At 54.2% G+C, this 20325-nt stretch overlaps 1 protein-coding gene across 1 annotated transcript; it reads left to right on the top strand.

The window, feature by feature from the left end:
• Positions 1–1811: 1811 nt before the first annotated feature.
• Positions 1812–20160, top strand: DIPK1C (divergent protein kinase domain 1C). The gene is made up of 4 exons (XM_078435132.2): positions 1812–2251; positions 11212–11895; positions 16397–16561; positions 19358–20160. The coding sequence occupies exons 1-4, from the start codon at positions 2069–2071 to the stop codon at positions 19574–19576; spliced, it is 1251 nt and encodes a 416-aa protein (XP_078291258.1). The 5' UTR covers positions 1812–2068; the 3' UTR covers positions 19577–20160.
• Positions 20161–20325: the final 165 nt, after the last annotated feature.

Below are 20325 nucleotides of genomic sequence, written 5' to 3'. Positions count from 1 at the left end.
GCTGAGCTCTGGTGGACTTCAGTCCCATCCACCTCTCCCTTGGCTTTGTGCCGTGTGCAAACTGCCCAGCAGGATAGCAGCCCGCATAGGTCCTGCATTCTGAGGATTTTATTTTGGTCTAGAGAGTACTGTAATTTTCGTGTTAAAACAATGCTGAATACGTGAAGGATCTCTTTATTGTGGGGTTATAATTTTGTTCCTGTGTTTTTTTTTTTCTTTATAAAATGCCAAAAGAAGTGTGACTGACATTTTTAAAAACTTACAGAGAAGTAGAAGCTGCCTTGCAGATCCTATTTGCAAGTTCTGCTTCCTGTCTGTGATTTTTATTTATACGTTGTAAAGGGTAAGTGTTCACGTGTCTTTACCTCATTTCTTCTTCCTATTCCAGCCCCGGCTCTCAAATTCTTGGGAAAAGGAATCAGCTTTACACCATCAAGTCAGGATTTTGAGGCAATATTCTGGGATGTCTTCTGGGCTCCACAACTATTTCGAAATGAGACAACCAAATTCTGATATGGCCAGTTTAGCAGAACATTCACAGCATTTCTTCTGTTTGGGTGTGCCCTGGGGAGTAGGACAGAAATGGGGGTACTGGCCATACAGAAGGAACCCCAGCACTGCTGGGGAGCAATGGCTTCCCAGATCCCAGCATCTGCTGCATTAAGGAATATTTACCCTGTACCTAAAGTGCTCCTTTGGTGGTATTTGTTAATTTGATGTTTCACAATTTCTAGAGACTCCTACCGCGGAGCCATGAAGGTTAAATGGGTGAGTGGCAGAATAGGCAAGGTTAAGAAGCCAGTTCCCCAGGGATAATCAGAGCGGGCTCTACCAGGGCTGGAGTAGTTCCTGTTTTTCCTACACTCAGGAATGGACATTGAGGCACAGAGCAGGCAGGAGAGTGATCTGTGCTGGGCTGGCCCAGGACACCGGGGAACAAACTTTTTAAAGTTGAATGCAAGAGCCAGGCATTTCTGGGGCCGGCAGCCTTCGGAGGCCGTCAGCTGTGACAGGTCACCTCCTGGGACACCCACCTGGGCCTTTCTTCTTGGGGGAGCAAGGCTTTTAGGGAAGGAGGAGCGGCAGCGCAGGGAGGGGTGGAGAGGGCTGGCAAGAACCCGAGGCAGCTCTGTTGGCCAGGGCGCCCCCTATTTGATATAACGACTGGGGTTTGAATGTGGAAGCGTGCTCCCCAGATGATGTTACAAACATACATAAACACGGATTTAGACGCATTTAGGGAACACTGTCTCCTAGCCAAGGGGTAAGCGTTTAAAGAGTGTGGCGCTCTTTATCCCTGGAAAGCACACTCGGGCGTGTTTTGGCATCCTGGGCCACAGCGGTGGGATACAGTTGGCTCCTTGGGAAAGGCGCGCGGGCGGGGGTCGCCAAGACGTCCCGAAGGTCCCAGGCCCCCGACGGGGGCTCACCCCGGGAGGCAACGTAGGAAACCCAAGTTGGGGCAGATTCAGGGGAGAGAGGAATGTAGCCGAGTGGTAAATGCGGGGTTGGGGTGGGGGGACAGAGCTGCAGCCAAGAGCAACCAGGGACCATGGCGGGGGGGGGGGGGGGTGTCTGTAGAAAGATAAGGTGCGGGGCACCGGGCAGCCACCCCGAGAAGAAGAGGGGAGATCTTGTCTGAATTAAAGGTGTGTTAACGGAGGAACTAGGAGCCTGACCCGGTGTGGGGGGGTGGGGGGCGGTGGTGAGTTTGAATCCACGCGGGTTCTGCGGATTCTGTTTCACAGGGGAACTGGTCTTCTTGGGGAAAAGGTGCAAAAAAAAAAAAAAAAGTGGACAAGGTGGCAGGGTGTGGCGGGCGGAGCAGGGCGCGCAGCGCGCAGACCCCGGGAGCGGCGAGCGGACGCCCCCTTCGCCCGGCGCGCGGGTGGCGCGCAGGCGGGGGCCGGCGGACACTCCACCCCCCGCCGCCACCCCCGGGCCGGGCCGGGCCGGGCCGCCGGGCCTCCCCCTCCCCTCGCGCTGCCTCTCCGCCGCGCCCCCTCCCCCGCCGAGCCGGGCCGAGCGGCGGAGCCGCGGGGAGAGCGCGGGGCGCGGGCGGCGGGTCATGGCGCGGAGCGGGCCGGGGCGGCGCGGGCGGCGCGGGCGGTGCGGGCGGGGCGCGCTGCTGGCCTGCGCTGCGTGGACCGCGGGCTGGGTGCTGGCGGCCGCGCTGCTGCTCCGCGCGCGCCCGGGCGCCCTCTCCGAGCGCTGCACCGACGAGAAGAGCCGGCGCATCCTGGCCGCGCTGGTAGGTCCCGCCGCCGCACCGAGCCCGCGCCGCGCTCCCCGGGGGCACGGGGCGGGACGCCGTCCGGGGGGCCCCGGGAGCCGGGCGCGGCCGCGGCACCCACGGCGTGTGTGTGTGTGTGGCGGGGGGGGGGGGGGTGGAGGGAGTGCCCGATGCATGCGGACAACCCGGTCTCTCCGCTCCGGAGTCTTCTGCGGGCGCGCGGAGGTGTCTCTCCCTTGTCGCCAAAATTGGTCCTTTGTCCCGAGAGTCTTCCTGCCCAGCTGCTGCCCTGCCGCCCCCGAGCCCGCGCTCGGAAAGTTTGCAGGTCGGCTCTGAGTCTCCGGCCGCGCCTCGCCGCCCGCGTCCGCTGTGGTGCGGCCGGGCTCGGGGCGCTGGCGAGGGCGCGGGCCGGCGGCGGGGCTCGGCGGCGGGGCTCGCCGGCGGGGATCGGCGGCGGGGACCACGCCTCTGCCTCTCGGGTCTGCTTGCCTCGCGCAGAGGCTGTTCTGGGATTCCAACCTGGGGGTCCCTTCCGAGCGCAGTGCAGGCGGCTCGTAGGGCCCCTGTCTCCCTGCGCCCCAAAGCCGCGGCTCTCCCCTGCGCGGCTTGTGGGACCCCCGGCGGAGCGCGCTCAGGCCAGGGGACCCCGGCAGACCGGGGTCCCGGGGGTCGAGACCGCAGTCTCCTCTAAGAGGGGTGGGCCTGAGGGGTCCTAGGCGGGCCGGGCGGTCAGAGACACAGCGTCGGCTTGCAGGCTGCCCGGCGCACTGGGTCCCAGATGCTCTTTTCGCTGAGTCCGAACGTTGGGTGCTGCTCAGTCTCGGTCTGGTCGGGAAGATTATGCGCATTGGGCGACTTGAGGAAAGGTAGGAATCCCCGCAAGGAAAGCCAAAAAGGCCAAGACACTGGCAACTACTGTTCCGTTGGTTTTTTAAGCGGTTGTCCGCTTCCTAAAACAGTGACCGTAGAAGCATTTGCTGTGAAAAATTATTTTCTAAGAAATCCCGAAGGGGAAGAAAAAAAAAAAAAAACGCATGGGAAGTTTACAGACCGATTGCTGACATATGAGTGGCTGTTTTGAGAGTGTAGGTTTTCAAAACTTCAGAGCCTAAAGGTTTAAAAAATTCTTAAGTGAGATGGGAAAAATTAAAGAAGTGAGTGAAACATACAAATGAACAGAAATCGTATTCCCTGATGGGAGTCTGACATGTGTCATCATGAACTCATAATAATGCAAGTAAGACCCTCACCATGGATTCTCTGCATCCTGTCTATCAGTCATCCATCCATTACCAGGCATGTATGGACCCTGACACTGAAGTTCTATCAAGTTTTCTGTAACTTGGTAACAACTCATTGAGTTTCTCAGTGACCTATGTAAAAACTCCTTTCACTTATAAAGGCTTCCCGCCGCCCCCCCCCCCCCCCCCCCCCGCCCCGCCGCTGTTTTTAGGGCGCCTGGCTACTTTTAATGAGCAAAAATAGTGTAGCCAGGATGGAATAGCTGTTTACAAAAATAATACAGTAATCTTTTACATTAAAATAAAAATGCTATTTTCATGTAGTTGTCTTTGGTTAAGTGGGAAAAGGACTAATGGAAATTATATGGCCTAATGTAATTGAGCTAATCATAACTTTCCCAGCATTCCAGCCCATAAATGAAAACCGATTCTGGTTAGAGGCTCTACCGCTGTATCTCCAATGGCAGCCATCTGGGCTCACTTTGAGTCAACACGAAGCTGGAATGATGGATTCTGCTCCCGAAGCCTCTCAATCCCGCCTGTGGCCAAAGGAACGAATCGAAACGCCGCCTCTGTCTGTCTCCCTGAAGTTCGTCTGACCCTGTCTCAATGAACTGAGTTTTTGGGGCGCGTCACCTGGCCGCCCTACTCAAGGCCATTATTTCTTACACGCGTTCGGGGCTTGGCCTTCTCTGCCTCTCCCCCTGCCTCCTCGCCTTCTACCTTCTCCATTCTGGATGTCAGCCCCCCTCAGCACGCTGGTTCCCAGCTCCCCAGGACACTCTGAACTAGAGCAGGGTTGGAACAGCACGGCGGGTCCACACCGCAGACTCCGCTGGGCCCTGGCTGCCGGGCAGAGGCCGCCACTGTGGCCTCCCAGGACTCCAGCTGAATCGGCCCTCTGTCCCCCGGCTCCCAGGCACTTTCAATGCATCCTGCCTGGCTTTTGTCCTTCATAAGAAAACGGGCTGTTATTTTTCTGACTGCTCTCCAGGCCCTCATTAGCTTTCCCTCTGAATACCAAGCTCAGGGGGAGCCACAGGGAGCCCCCTCCCGCCCTGGCAGAGATGGTGAGTGCCTGCTGGTGTCCCAGGCCTCCGGCATGACAGGTGCCATTGCCGGCCTGCGGGGGAGTCTGTAGACAAAGGTGCAGAGCTCCAGTGGCTGGGAGTCGGGCCTGCTGGCACCCCCCGAGAGGTACCCCGCCTGCCGAGGGAGCCCAGTGCGCTCCATGGCCCTGGACGAGGGGAGGGCTGGAAGAGCCAGCTGGCATTTCTCCAAGGAGTCGAGCCCTCCGTCTCCTAGCTTTGCATTTTTTGAGTCGGACTGCTGCGCTCCTCTGCGCCGTGGCTTTCCAGCACATCTCATAATCAAGACATCCGTAAGCCCCCTTCCACTTCTCCGTGAGGTTTCTAGAGCCCTTCTTTTCCGGCGAGCTGTGACAGGGGCCACCCCAGGCTGGCGAGCCTTATGCTGTGTCTGATTATTTACAACCCCGGCTCCCCCATTCTGCTTGCAGAGCGCTTCACACGGCCGCAGAGAGATGTTGCAGGTGCCCGCTGGGCTGACTCCGGGAAGGCCCTGTGCAAAGTAGTTTTCCCTGTATTATTTCATTCTGTCTCCCTCCACAACCCCTGGGGGGTATGGGCTTTTACTGTCCTCATTTCAGAGATGGGAAACGGCGCCCCACAGAGGTAGAGCATCCTGATGGCGCACTGCGTCATAGAGCCCGTGTGTAACCCTGTGCACTTTGGTAGTGGAAACTCCAGCACAAGAGGTGGCTTCCCCAGTGATGAATTTAGTTGCCTCCAGTACAGATTGCTTCTTCATAGGGCAGGCTTACCTTTCTTTGCTGTGGTAGAAACCCCATGACCCCAGTGGGACTACAGCATCCGGAAAGATTTTACAGGAAGGAAGGACTCTATTTTTCTGAGTGCTTTGGCCATGTTTGTGATATGTATCTTCCAAGGCATTTCCAGGGGCCAAGAAGGGCTGGAGGGTGAACTGGCTCAGTGTTCTGAGATTTTGCAATGCACAGATAACTGCTCAGGTGAAGAATTCTATAGTGGGATATGTTGCTAACCACATAGAGACTTAATGCTCCTCGAAAACAAGAACAGATACACAAAAGAAAACCCAGCCCTCAGGCATGACCTCCGGGACCCCGTCAGCAGTTTCCCAGACTAGAGTGGACAGGTTTTGTTTTTGCCTGAGAACCATGATACACGCTGGAGAGATCCTAACCGACAGCCTCTGAGACGCTTCCTACCAGACCTGAGAATTCTGGCAGTGTGTGTTTGCACGCATGTAGGCTAGAAATGCCAACCCACTGTGAGCTCAGATAATCACAAAATGCCAGTCAACTACAAGGAGAGTTTATTAATTTTTTTTTCAATATGATACCTGTGGATTTTATACGTGCACTCATTTGGGCACAGGGTTGTACCTGTCTCCACGCTGGCAACACCCCTTCATATGCAGAGAAAAGTGATTTTAAAAATTGAGTTGAAGTGAATAAACTGCTTTTTTGAGCTCAAAAATAGCTACTTCAGTAAGACATGCGGCACATAAAGTAATTTCACTATTGTCTCTAACATGATGACAATTTTTAATTAGCTTGTAAACTTGTAGTTTGTACTTAAGTTCACTGTTTTTTATTTTTTGTTTATTTTTTTTAAGTGCTGCTTTATTTTTGAGAGAAAGAGAGAGAGAGAGCAGGGGAGGGGCAGAGAGAGAGACAGAGAGGAGAGGGAGAATCCCAAGCAGGCTCCACACTGTCAGCCAAGAGCCCGACATGGTGTTCAAACCCCTGAACCCTGATTTCACGACCTGAGCGTAAGCCAAGAGTTGGAAGCTCAACCGACTGAGCCCCCCAGGCGCCCCGCTAAATTCGTTGTTTTTCAAATAGGAGATTAGTTCTTTCTCTGTGTTTAGGAGGCTCAGACATGCAAAAAGATGCTGCAGACCAGTCCATCACTGGAACCAGCACAGCCACAGTGGATGAATTTCACACTGTGTATAAGGGAGTGGGAACGGAAGTGGCAAACGTACATCCTCAGACAGGGTGCTGACAAAGAGTGGCTCTGACTAACCACGCTGTGTGTACCCTGTTGTAAAGCAAATTCTCTCCTAGGACGAGCTGGGTGACGGGGGCACCAGAAGTTAGGGCACAGATCTGAGGCCTCACCTACGGCAGCTGGCAGGCCCCCCTGGGATTCGGGGCACCCCGTTCCACTTCCCGGCCTTTGCGATGGCCGACACTGCCTCCCCGCAAGCTGCCAGCCGCGCAGGAGGCACACTGACGCCCCAACGTGTTAAGCTTCAGAAAACAGCCCATAGTAATGTTCCCCTCCAAAACGGATGGGCTCTACCCCCAATTCGATGATTATTCCGTTGTTCAAAACGTCTTGCGACTCCTGTTTGGAATCGCCGTCCGGATTTGTAGGGGCAACGCCGTAGAGACTTTCATTTGAGTTGAACTCGATTTCATCTGTGCAGGGTAGTTTTGTAGACGACACTGTGTGGTGGGGAGCCGGTGGGGGAGAGGATATCGCAGGCGAGTGTGGTGGATGGAGAGCTGGGGGCAGAGGACAGAGGTGAGGACCCCCAGGGGCAGGGGGGCTGTCTCCCTGGGAAGGTTGATCTGGCACTTGGGGGCCAGAAGCAGTTTTGTCTGGCAGAGACCCGGCATTTTTTCATAGGCCAGCCCCCTCGATCACACACAGCTGCTGGCACTAACTTTGCCTCCCACGCTGCTGACCCGGATCTGGTTCTCTGAACATACCAGGCCACTTTGCAACTCCGGCTCTTTGCACAGGCTGTTCCCGGAAAAGGAGCTGCCCTCTGTCTCCTCGTCTGCTAGGCGCACCTGCCGTTTGGCTTTCAACACTGAACTCAGGAGCCTCTCTCCAAGAAGAAGCCTCCCCCACCTCCGGCCGTCTAATGGCCAGGGCTGGAGAGGGGGGTCATCACTGAGATGACCAGGTCCTCTGCACCTGTGACCTTGGCTGACCTTCACAGGTCTCCTGTGACACCGTATTAGCACCCCATGCTACAGACCTGGAAACTAGCCACAGCTGCTGGGGGCGCCGAGCTGGGAGACAAACCCAGTCCGCCCGGAGCCAAGCCTGGCTGTGCACCTATCCTGCACAGGTCATACTCTGCTGTCCTTTATGAGTTTGGAAGGCAGCCACCGCTGTTCTGGGAACTCCTGAGCCTGGTGCCTGTGGTGGGTAGTGGCTCAGCTCACGGTCGGCTGGGTTAAGTTGGGAGAGAGAGCGGCATGGTTCATTTGGAGCTGGCTGGGGGTGGCTGAAGCAGCAAGCCCTTGCCCGTGGCCGTTGACAGCCTCAGAGGATTGGAGGGGTCTTCTTGGCCCACAGGTGTCTCTCCTGGCCAGGAGCAGTTCTGGATGAAAGTAAAGCCCCGGGCCATCGTAGCTGACGCCCTCCGCACTCCCCACTCACCGTCCAATGGACTCTGTCCATCTCCTCCCTTCTATCAGCCCAGGACTCCCCTCCTCCCACCAGACAGGTGCCGTCACCTGCTCTTTGTCTGTTCTGTACTTCATACAAAAGCACTTTTGATCAAGTTACAAATGTGACAACACTCTAAAAGCATTCTGGAATTTAATCAAATAACTTTGGAAATCATACTTAAAGAGGAATTTGAGGGCTTTATAAGGAAATCAAAAAAAGTTTTTATTTTCTGATCAGGTTTACTGAAGAAATGTGAAACTCTGTAAATTCCAGAGAGAGTAGGAGAAAAACTACAAGTCAGATGAATGCCCCACGGTATTTCCATCCTTCATAACCTTTCTGCTCCTGGTCGGCTAGACCACTTAACCCTTTCATCCCCACCTCTCCTCCACGAGGAGCCTGAAAGGTCCCAGGGGAGCCTGAGTCAGCTTTCTTACCAGGGGTGATATGGAAGCAATTCTAAGCAGACAGTGAGTGACTCAGAGGGTCCTGATGCTTTCAACGCTCAGTTCTTGACCCCAAGCCTTGGAATTAGAAGGATGGCATTTTGCCAACATTGTGTTCACGTTAAATACGTTAAAGGTGACTGCAGCATGGAGTGTGCTTGAAACAGTGGTGCGGGTGTTTGTTAACGCAGCTTCATTACAGGTGTCTGTTTTCCAAAGACAAAAAGGCTGCCCCAGCAACAGGAGGGCATCCCCAGGCTCCGGGGTCAGATTCACGACCGGCACAGGACTCCGTTGCTTGAATCCTAGCATTTGGCAAGTGTGACACATCCACTGCCCAGCATGATACACGGAGATGGAAAGGCCACAAAGGCAGAAAGGGCTCCCAGGAGACTCCCAGGGTCAAGTCACATGGCGTGGCCTGGGTCTTCCAAGCTCTTGTCCTGGTACTTCCTGAAACGGTCCCGAAAATCCACTTACTTCTTTTAAGAACTGGGAATATTTCTTTTTTTTCTTTTAATTTTTTTAATGTTTATTTATTTTTGAGAGAGTGAGAGAGGCAGAGTGTGAGTGGAGGAGGGGCAGAGAGAAAGGGAGATACAGAATCTGAAGCAGGTTCCAGGCTGTGAGCTGTCAGCGCAGAGCCCAATGCGGGGCTCAAACTCACGGGCCACGAGATCATGACCTGGGGCGAAGTCAGACGCTTAACCAACTGAGCCACTAAGCATCTCAGAATGTTTCTTTTTTTTTTTTAATTTTTAAAAATGTTTTATTTATTTTTGAGAGTAAGAGAGAGAGAGAGAGAGAGCAAGCAGGGGAGGGGCACAGAGAGAGGAAGACACAGAATCCGAAGCAGGCTCCAGGCTCTGAGCTGTCAGCATAGAGCCCAACATGTGGCTCGAACTCACAAACCATGAGATCATGACCTGAGCCAAAGTTGGACATTTAGTCGACTTGAGCCACCCAGGCACCCTGGAATATTTCTTTTTAATAAGCATTTTGGTAATGCATGCTTTGAACAATTAAACTAGAGTATTTATGAAGGTCCCCAATCCTTTTTCTCACACTTTGGGGCCAGGCATATGTTTTCAAATGCACGCTTTTGGGGGCATTGAAAAGATAATATGGGGCATATACCTTATATTTTGGATATGAAGCAGAACCAGTAATCAAACAAAATAATTCTGCAGCACAATCTATGCAAATTCTCACCAAGTCAAAGACCTGCAGACTAACAGCCTCCCACACTATTCAGTTGGGTTTTGATTCCACGTGAGGCTCAGAGAGTCACGAAAAGGTTGTCTTTTCAGGGTTTTTTGCATTTTGGAATTGTTCACACATCCAGGCATGGGAAGTACATTGACTTTGAGCCACTTACAGTACAAAGCCAAGAGCGTGGACGACCACAGCCTCTGAAGGGCTTGGAATTAGGTACCCGGCCACCGTTCAAGGGCATCTCGTGATGTCTTGCACTTGAATGAATGAATGGTTTCCACACACTTTTCTCACAGCCTGCCCGAAAACTGAGCAAGGGAGGCAGACCGGTGAGCTGCAGGGAGGGGAGACGAGGCTCAGGGCGGTGGGGCAGCCGCCAGGGATGCCGTGGCACAGCCGGGCGTGGCTGAGCCGCACCGTGCTGAGCTCCAGCTTGTCACTCTGGGCACCTGGTCGTGCACGAGACAGAGTGAAGACGACGACGTGGTGGTCCTGCCCTTGTCTCATCACCTGATGAGGACTGGGTGGCCCCCTTGCTTAAGGTGCAGCAGAAGGTGAGGCCCGCGTGTGCCCACGTGGAGGGAGGATGCATCTGGAGGGGGTGGGGGAGAGCAGGTGGAGTTAGAACGTAGGCTCGGCTCCTAATAAAGTGTCTAGGGCTGTAGGTTTCCTGAAAGATAAAACAAAGAAGGGAGCCGAGAAACGGTCCTTCATTTTACTCTGTTCCGCACCAGCTCTGTCCTCCCCCTTCTACCTCGTCCCAGCGGGACCACCGGCCAGGGCCCACGGGACCGTCTTCTGAGGGATGTTTGTAATGTGGTGGTGGGGTCACCGGGTCCCCTCGTGTGGAACCCATCCTAAGAGCTGCTCGAGTTTAGGAGAAACGCCCATCTGAGGGCTCCTGGACCTCCCTCACCACCGCCAGGAGCCAAACACACCCGACACTTCTAGAATGTATCCCAAGCAGCTCCTGTGTCCCCGGTGCCTGTCCTCTCCAGTTGTGCTGACACCATCGTCCACGAGGCCCCTTCTAACTCCCGCTTCCTGTGGTGGGTTCTCCTCCTCACCACTGTAATCCTTCCAGAGCTGCTGGCCCTGTAGGCCACCCTCCTTGGTGTCACAAACAGCAGGCTGAGGGAACACGCCTGCAGGAGAGGTCCTTCCTGTGGCCGGCCCTGGGTACCAGGTGAGGCTCGCTGGGGACCCACCTTCTGGGCTCTGACTCTGCCATTCTCTGATGGCAGAGGAGGTCAGAGTTCCCCGGGGCAGCCCAGATGTGTGGCCAGAGTCCGGGGCAGTTCAGGGAAGCGAGAGCCAGCAGGCGAAAGGCTTTTCCCAGCATCGCAGGGCTGGATGGGGGAGGCCTGCTTCTCGCCTCCGCTGTGCTGACTCTCGAGGCCTGGGCCTGCTCGAATCACGTGACAAATACGAGCGGCTCCTTTAACTCCCTCGCTTCCTTAGCTCAGGGACCCAAATAGCCCGCGTGGCTCACACCTGACAGGTTTCTCTCAACAGCTGACTGGAAGCGCCCCGAGCGCAGGGCCGGGTCTCGTTGCTCCCCCTGCCCGCCCCGTGACCGACTGTCCCCTTCCTTCCAGTGCCAGGAGTACCGGGGCGGCGTGCTGGTGGGGGACCTCTGCGAGGACCTGTGCGTGGCGGGGACACTGAGCTACCAGCGCTGTCTGTACTACGAGAGAGGCAAGAAGGTGCTGCAGGCCGACTGGCGCGGCCGGCCCGTCATCCTCAAGTCCAAGGAGGAGGCCTTCTCCAGCTTCCAGCCGCTCAGCCTGCCGGACGACGCGGCCGAGGACGGCGGCCAGGACTTCCCGGAGGCCGAGCTGCTGCTGGTGGTGGCCGGTGAGGTCAGGAACGCCCTGGGCCTGGAGCTGCCCAACGGCAGCCTGGGGCCGCTGTGGCCCCGGAGGCGCGGCCGTCGCTGGCTGGGCCAGCTGGCCACCCTGTGGTCCCTGGTCCAGCAGGAGGAGTTCGTCCTGTTCAGCCTGCTGCAGGACCTGAGCCGGCACGCCCCGCCCGTGCTGGGCTCCTGTGGCCACTTCTACGCGGTGGAGTACCTGGCCGCGGGCAGCCCCCGCCACAGGGCCCTCTTCCCCCTGGACGGGGCCGCAGGCGCCCCCCGGGGCGGCCGGGGCCAGGCCAAGGCCATCAGCGACATGGCGCTCAGCTTCCTGGACATGGTGAGCCATTTCGACGACGACTTCTCCCACCGCCTCCACCTCTGCGACATCAAGCCCGAAAACTTTGCCATCAGGAGTGACTTCACGGTGAGTGGCTCGGGGAGGGTGTGTGTGCCATGTGGAGGACCGAGAATCTAGGAGAGGTTTCGGAAGTCACGGGGGACCCCTGGAAGCTTCTGGAACCTTCTAGCCTGGACAACCCGGACCTGCCACGCCACCTCCTTTTGGGGTGTTAATGAGAGAATTTTAACAACGCGTGCACCTTGCACCCCCGTCCTCCAGGAACGGGAACTAGAAGGAAAGGCGCCTGGTAGGGGGCGGAGGGCCCGGCAGGGGAAGGTGCGTCCTTCCTAATGGCTGTTCTGGCTTCTCCAAAGCAGCTTCGCCACATTGTAGACTAATTTGAAAGCGAGCTCTCGTTGAGTCAGAAAACAGTCTTCAGGAGAGCAGGAGCCACCGAGGATGACAAGGAAAGGTGGCTTTTGGGAGCTTTGGTACAACAGCCAGTTGGGGCTGCTGCTTTCTGCCTGTCCATGCTCTGAGATAACGGGAGACGTTTTCTGGTCCTTTCTTCCTGGAGAGGTCCTAGCTAGTCTCCCTTCCACGGGCAGGGCTTCTAGAGGGACAAGTGGAGTTTTGGCAGCTCCTACGAGGGAAAATCCTGCCGGGGGGAAGCATCTGGCTCTGTGCTGCTCTGTAGCAGCAGGTGAAGTCCGTTTCCCGCTCTGGGCAATGCAGGCGTTCATGGAATTAAAGGTGCTGGAGAAGCAATGGCAGGAGGGACTCGGTGTTTCACGAGAAGATAATCCCCTCCCGCTTCCCCCCAACTAGGCTACACCCGCGTGTCGGATTGATGCGTCCTTGCCCCGTGCCCGGGCAAGCGCTGGGACCACTTCCGAAGAAGTAGGTGTGGTGTGGGATGGGCGCTGGGGAGGGGGCCGTGTCCCGGGCCCCCTCCTCCACAAGCTGCGGTCAGTTAGCTTGTCCGCTGCCAGTGCTGGTGAGCGAACGGCCAGGCCGACTTCGCGGGAGCCACACCAGAGAGCTGGCCGCTGAGCGTGCCGGCTCATGGCGGAACGGTGCTCTGCATCCTGGTGAAAAACAGAAAGGGACGCAAAGAGGGTACTCTTACTGCCGGCCAAGGGCTTCCGTGGCAGGTGACATGAGAGTGCCTTCCTACGACAGCCTGAAACCTACAAAACTAAATTTGCCACCTGTGTAAACCCCTTTCCCAACCAAGCCTTTGTCACTGCGAACAGCATTGTGGGAACTTGCCCAAACGCTTTGTCCTAATGCCCTGTCCCTGACTGCCCCAGAGGGACTGATGAGCTGGGAGTGGCTCAAAGTGTGGAAGGGAAGGAGCTGAGAGGTTCCAGGAGGCTCTGGGAGGTTCCTGGAGGGTCCGTCTGCAATACCCTGGGCTCCATGAGACCTCTAGACGTGGTTGTGAGGGGGAGGGACAGCCCAGGACTCTGCCAGGGTATTTTTGGAGTTGAAATCCCAGCCGAGGCTTCCCCAGTTCGTGAGCAGAAGGTTTATGTGCTAGACTTGTAGGACCACCGTTCTCTTTCTCAGAGAAATCCTGGGAACGCAGACACCCCAAGGCCCTGGGAAAGAGGTGTGGGGTGTCCACTCACAACCCCTGGCTTTGGCAGTTATCTGACACCCGTTTATTCATCCAGTGAGTGTCATGGAGTGTCGGTGAGTGGAACTCAACAGGGGCAGTAACAGTCGAGGGAACTGAGAGCCTGTCTGGGCTAGGTTCCCAGAAAAGGCCGTAGGAAGGAGGCAGGGCTGACGGGTCTTCCCCGGGGGAAAGGGAAGCATGGCATGTTGCTGGCTTGCGCACTGCATCAGGGTTGTGCCTTCCAGTATCTTGTGCACAACAGGCGGGAGATATTTGTTTGATGAGATAACGGCGACACTTTCAAACCCAGGCTGTGCCCTGTGGACTGTGCTGGGGTGCACAGGCCCTTACCTCTGCCTGAGTTCTTGCTCAGGGGAGAAGGGGAAAGAAGGACAGAGGGTCCTGTTTGCCTAACCCTGGCATTATTCACCTCCTTACATGCTGAGTCTCAAGAAGTTAACTTTACCTGTGATTTTACAACTTTAATGAAACCCAGCAGTATCAGCATCACCAGGGAACTTGTTAGAAATGCGAATTCTCTGCCTCCCCCTGCCAAGACCTGCTGGGTCTGACCCTCTGGAGGTGGGATGTGGCGACCAGCACATACAGTCACTCACTTTCTCTGGGCCCCCCACTTACAGATCCTGAGAATTTATCCAGTGGTTGCCAAGGAACAGCTGGGAAACACCATCGCTCTGTGCCCCCCGAACCACTGCCCGCAAATGCTCCTTTCGAACAGATACGTTTCCTGCCCCAGAGCCACACTTTTCAGTGGAGAATGAAATAATCCCCAACCCTTTCTAGCCTGATGCCCGGAGAAAGTTTGATGAGACGCAAGTGAAGTAATTCCGTGCGGGAAGAATGTTATGATTCTCTCGATTCTGGTTAAGAAAACTTACTCAGGTTTCTCTGTTGGCTTGGTTGCTGTTCTTATTGTAGGTGTGTACAGTTATGCTCACAATAGCTATAATCCATTCTCCATTATGCACTGAAAACCAAATCTGGCTCTCCCTGGGAGGTCAGAAGGGAGCAATCAGAGATGGGAGAGAGAAGTTGTAAAGAGCTGAAATCGCAGGTAGGGGCCCAGGGGAAGCCGGGGAGAATGTCAGAAAGTATGGAAAGAAGAGAGACCATGTAGTCCCTATAATAAATTACCGAGACGATGGGTATGTGAGCACCGCCTAATATACATTTTCGTGTATTAACTAGGGTACACAGTGAAATAACGAGACAGGAAAAATTGATTAAAATTATAATTTCTGCTTGCTGTGCCTGAATTAGTAATTAGGCAAAGCTCTTGAGTAGGGAACAGTTCTGTATTTTTTATTTTCATTATTCTCCATATATTTTGAAAGAGTGTATTTTTCCTCTTCTGTTTTACTGAATCATCCCCAAGAAAGTTTACTCCCTCTTGGCATCACTCCAGAGGGAAAAACCAAAAACCCAAACTGGGGAGCATAGCTCCCAACACCACCAAGTTGAGGAGGACACGAACCCCAACCAACGCGTCTTTTGAGATGCTACCAAAGGCCGGAGGAAGGGCTGGTATTTGGAGGGTGACCTGTGAAGGCTTGTGAAATGTCACAGACTCCATCGAACTCATCAAATCTTCCAAAAGCTCTTTGTTAACACCTTGAAGCTATGAACTGCGTGATTTGGGCAGACTCCAGGTTTTATCAAGTTTGAGATCAGCTTTTTTTTTTTTTTTTTTTAATACATTCAGGTTGTGGAGGAAAATCCGCATCATGTAGATGTTATTTCTTTTTCTGGTTTTGAAGCCTATTTGGTTTGAAGCCAGGAAGATAAATCTGAAATTCCAGGAGCCCCACCCTGTTCTCGGGCTGACAGTGGCGTTTTGTATTTGATGCTGTTGGACGAGGGTCCACGGGCATCAAACCTAATTCAGGAGCTTTCACACTGCCTTTCCCAGCCACGTTTCTATCCAGCCAGTCAGGAGGAAACCAGTTGGCATAGGTCACACATATGCCATAAATAGACAACCTACGTCCTGCCCTCCACATTCACCGGCACCCCCACGGACCTGCCCCTTGAAGGCAGTTTTCTTCTGTAGCTTCTATTCATAAGGATAAATTATCTGTATTCATGGCTTTCATAATTCTGAGCCTTGAAGGTCAGAGACCAAAGTGATAAAGCAATGGAGGGGGAATTCATTTATTTGTAAGAAATTGCAAAGATTCTACTTTTACAGCCGAAAAAATGTTTCAAGTTGAAAAGCGATACTTGTAGTCAGAGTTCCGGATCCTAGGCTTTCACGAGTGATGGCAAATGTCCTTTTGGCAGGGAAAGCCTTGCGATGTGGTCTATGCCGGGCCCTTGTGTGAGTGAAGCATGCGGCCCCCAGCCTGGCCGGGGCCCCGCTTTCTGGCAGGCAGCGTTCTGCGATCCTGCAATCTGTAGGAGCCTGCACCTCAGAGAGCAGAGGCACACTGGCTCCCTCTGCATTGGCCCCCCAGGGGGTCCTCATGATGGCCATGAGCTGGGGGCCCCAAGAGTACTTATGATGGCCATGTGCTGGGCCCCTGGCATCCTCGTGACAGCCCCAGGAGTCCTTTTGATGGCCACGCTCTGGGCCCCAAGAGTCCTTGTGACAACCATGTGCTGGGCCCCAAGAGTCCTTGTGATGGCCATGAACTGGGCCCCAAGAGTCCTTTTGATGGCCATGAACTGGGCCCCAAGAGTCCTTTTGATGGCCATGAACTGGGCCCCAAGAGTCCTTTTGATGGCCATGCTCTGGGCCCCAAGAGTCCTTATAATAGCCATGCTCTGGGCCCCAAGAGTCCTTGTGACAACCATGTGCTGGGCCAAGAGTCCTTTTGATGGCCATGCTCTGGGCCCCAAGAGTCCTTATAATAGCCATGCTCTGGGCCCCAAGAGTCCTTGTGACAACCATGTGCTGGGCCCCGGGAGTCTTTGTGATGGCCATGTGCTGCTTGGTTACAGGTGGTGGCCATCGACGTGGACATGGCCTTTTTTGAACCCAAAATGAGGGAAATTCTTGAGCAGAATTGCACGGGGGATGAGGACTGCAATTTCTTTGACTGTTTTTCAAAGTGTGATCTGCGAGCCCATAAGTGTGGAGCAGAAAGAGTCAACAGCAACCTGCAGGTAAGCAGCCGCCACCGCGTGGGCTGGGGGACATTGTCCTCTCTGGCTGTCGCCGTGGCACCCCATTCATATGGCCCAGGTCCCCTCTTCCACGCCACCTGGGCTTGATGTGCTCAGTAGGGACAGGGACATCAGGAGTTGGGGTGGTTATTTGTCTTGTCTGTCCCATGGGGCTGTTGGCCGAACGACCCTTGGGGGTCTGATGGACAGGGCGGCCAGCAGAGCCCATTATTCAGCTCCCCATTTCCTCCTAACGTATTACTTTTCTAACTTGAAGTTTTACTCAAAAAATTATCCCTGCCCTGATGCACAGAGCAAAAGAATAGAATTTTTTAAAATTTCAGAGATAGACGTAATGACACACGGGTGTTTCATAAGTGGCAAAGGTCGCCCTCAGGCCGGCGAAAGGAAAGCTGGGTTATGCAGCGAATGGTGTCGGTTAGCTGGGTGATGGGGCGTAACAAAGGACCACATTAACTCCTACTTCACTCCTCACCAAACTCCATTCCAGAGGCTCATGTACTTACTCATAAAAAATACAATCCTAAGTGTGCCAGAGTAAAACTGGGAGAATTTAAAATATTATCTGAGAGTAAAGAAGGTCTTTCTGAGCTCAGAAGGCCACAGGAAGGAGAAATTTAACTATCTTTAAAAAATCCGTATAGCAAAAACGAAATAAAACAAAATCCCCCAAAATACAGGCAAATATTTGCAATTGCTCGTACAGACCAGGAGCATAGAGGACGGAGGGTTCCTCGTCCGCCGGCTGCTGCCGAGGCTCAGGGAGCGTCCCCCGGGAATGTGCTTGCCCAGCAGAGTCTTTGCCATGGCCCCTCCACATGCCGGGGGTAGCATCCAGGGATCGGTCCGTGGGAGAGGGGCCGTATGCAAAGCCCAGTCCCGGCCTCAGTAAGGAACAGTTTTCCTCCTCCCGCAGGTCCGTGGACCGCGTCTCAGTAAATCCCTGCCTGCAGATCTCCGTCTCACAGTCTGCTCTCTAGGAAGCCAACCAAAGCAAGGGGATAATATCCTCACTTCAGTGTATAAAGAGTGTCTGCAAATTAATATGGAAAAGGTCAACAATGTGATGGAAGTGTGAACAAAGGTTATCAACTAGGCCATTCACTGGAAAGGAAGTACAATGTCACATCATCACCCTGACTGCTAGGAACAACGCAAATTACACCATTTTCACCCACCAGTTGGCAAAAATGAAAGACAGCACACGTGTTGGGGAGCGGGAGCCCAGCGTTCTCATCACACATTGCCATGAGAGTGTATCTCAGCACAACTTTCCACAGGGTCAATTTGGCAATATCTACCAAAACAAAAAACACACATATCTTTTGGCCCAGAAATTCCATTTCTAGAAATTCAGTCATAGGTACAAAATGAAAATGACATACAGGCAAGATATTTACTGCAACTTTGTTCTAATAGCAAAAATTAGTAAACAATCTCATTTCCATCAGTAGGAAACTAGTTAAATAATTTATGATCTATCTACACATTTGAGGTGCAGCCATTAAAGTGAACAGGAAATCCTTACAAGGCTCTGCCTGGTATTCTGTTAGATGGGAGTGGAAGGTGTGGAAGAGGGTGTGTAATATATTGCCATTCGTGCAAAGTAGAACAGAAAGGAAAAACATGTATCAGCTTGTGAGTGCATACTCTCTCTAGAAGGAAGGGGTCCCCTCGCGGAGCTGGGAACAGAACATTGGACAATCAGCAGGAGGCACACCGGTCTGTCCTTGGGAACATTTAACATTTTTGCACACGTATTCTCAATTTAAAACAGAAATAAGGTGATTTGCTTTTAAAAATATTCCTGGGGCACCTGGGTGGCTCAGTTGGTTAAGTGTCCAATTTAGACTCAGGTCATGATCTCACGGTTTATGGGTTCAAGCCCCATGTGGGGCTCTGTGCTGACAGCACAGAGCCTACTTGGGATTCTCTCTCTCCCTCTCTCTCTGCCCCTTCCCTGCATGCTCTCTCAAGATAAATAAAATAAAGAAACAATAAAAAAAAAAAGAAAAATTAAAAAAAAAAGGTTCCTCAGAAGTTAAAGTTCCGTGTCTTCTGTGAAAAGCAGAACTACAACACTGAGGCCTCTGCTCAATGAGTCCCAAACAGTGTGATATAGAAAGATAAAGCACATTAATCCCGCCCCTCTCGGTGGAGCCCTCCCAGCAGGAGGAGCCTGTGAAAGCTCTAGAAACAGGAGCATATGTATGTGGAAGGTTGGAGGAGATCTCTGGCATCAGTGAATTTCATACCCTACGGGATGGTGGCTTGATTTTCATTTCTGCTTCCGAAGTAAAATGATTCAAAGTCCCTTCTAGTACAGCCTTTTCTCCGTGAGTCTATCACGTTTGCTGACTACTTCTCCCCACATGTCACTGGACCCTCGGGACAACCCGAGGGTCGTCGCTTGTTATGGTGACCAAATATGCACGAGAAAGCCCAACCTCAGCGATGCGGCCACACAGCCGAGGGGATGCTCCTTATGCAGCACTGGCCGCCCAGGACTTTCTGCTCCCCTTTGTCTTCGGAAGTGTACTCGATGACAGGGACCCTCCCCCGTCTGCGTTGAGGCTGGGAGTGGGACCTTGTTCCCGGTGCCCAGTGGTTCAAGTTCCAGAAGGGAAGGCACTTTTAGAATCAGACCATCTGTGTGGGAAGACGCCTCCCTCGGCAGGTGGGGTTGTATGGGAGGAGCCACGGTCTGTTTGGGCCTGCGGAGCCTCCGTGGTTGGTTCGCAGCCTGCACTAACCACTCTGTCCCCTGCCCCTCAGGTCGTCTGTGACAAGATATTCCGCCACTGGTTCTCCTCCAGTCTCAGGACCTCTGCCGTCTCCGTCCCGCTTCAGCTACAATTGCGGGACGCGGTCCAGGAATGCGCAGACCCTCGGGGCACCTCCGGCAGTGCCCCGGGAGCCACCCCTGACGTGTTCTGGAAGCTTCAGCGCCTCCTTCAAGCCACACAGAGGGAACTGCAGGAGGCAGAGAAGTAGCCACTCCCGTGGCCTTGGGTCCCTTCCCTCTATGTTGGTTCAAGGACGGGACGTTTCCTCTATGCAAATGAGTGCACGCGCAGGTGTCGCTGTGGTCCTTCTGAAATGTGAAATCGCTGATGCCCTTCCCACCGCACGCCAGCCGCCCTCATGTGCGTCCTTCTGTCCCATCCTGGCTTGATTCGCTCCTGATGGAGGCCACCGCGCTGGCCTCTGACCTGCCACCCTTTAAAAGTGACACGAGGGAGGCAGGTACAGCGGTTTCCTCCTGGGGGCCTCTTCGTCGGGAAGCAGCACAAATCCCACTCTGAGGATCGTGCTTGTGCTCACCTGAGAGCCAGGGCTTCCAGCTGTCCTGCCTGCACACGTGCCCGCATTTAAAAAAGTACACGTGCGTGCACACGAGCCCGTGTGCGTGTTCACACGGGAGTGCTCGCGTGAGTGTGCGCACGCGTGCGTGAGGACGTGCCTGCCTGAACGAGCGTGAGCAGGGAGCGCGGGAGGCTCCGGGGCAGGGGAAGGGGTGTCCCCTCTGGGACAAGAGGGCTGCCTTTGTTTTGGAATAAAATACAATCAAAACAGAAGTTGCATCTGTAACGCAAACGTAATCCGTCGGGAGAGGACGTGTCGGGACAGCGTATAGCCGTTTTCCTCCTGAGGGGCCCGTCGATTTTATGGAGCCTGTGTTAGGGAGCACGTTACCGCCCGCCGCGGTGCATCTGCCTTTGGCGCGGGAGATGCAGGCTGGT

Source organism: Panthera onca, chromosome D3 (assembly GCF_046562875.1).
Source record: "Panthera onca isolate mPanOnc1 chromosome D3, mPanOnc1 haplotype 2, whole genome shotgun sequence".
Lineage (NCBI taxonomy): Eukaryota > Metazoa > Chordata > Mammalia > Carnivora > Felidae > Panthera > Panthera onca.
The sequence above is the reverse complement of the archived record's forward strand: the minus strand, read 5'-3'. Positions and strand labels throughout refer to the sequence as shown.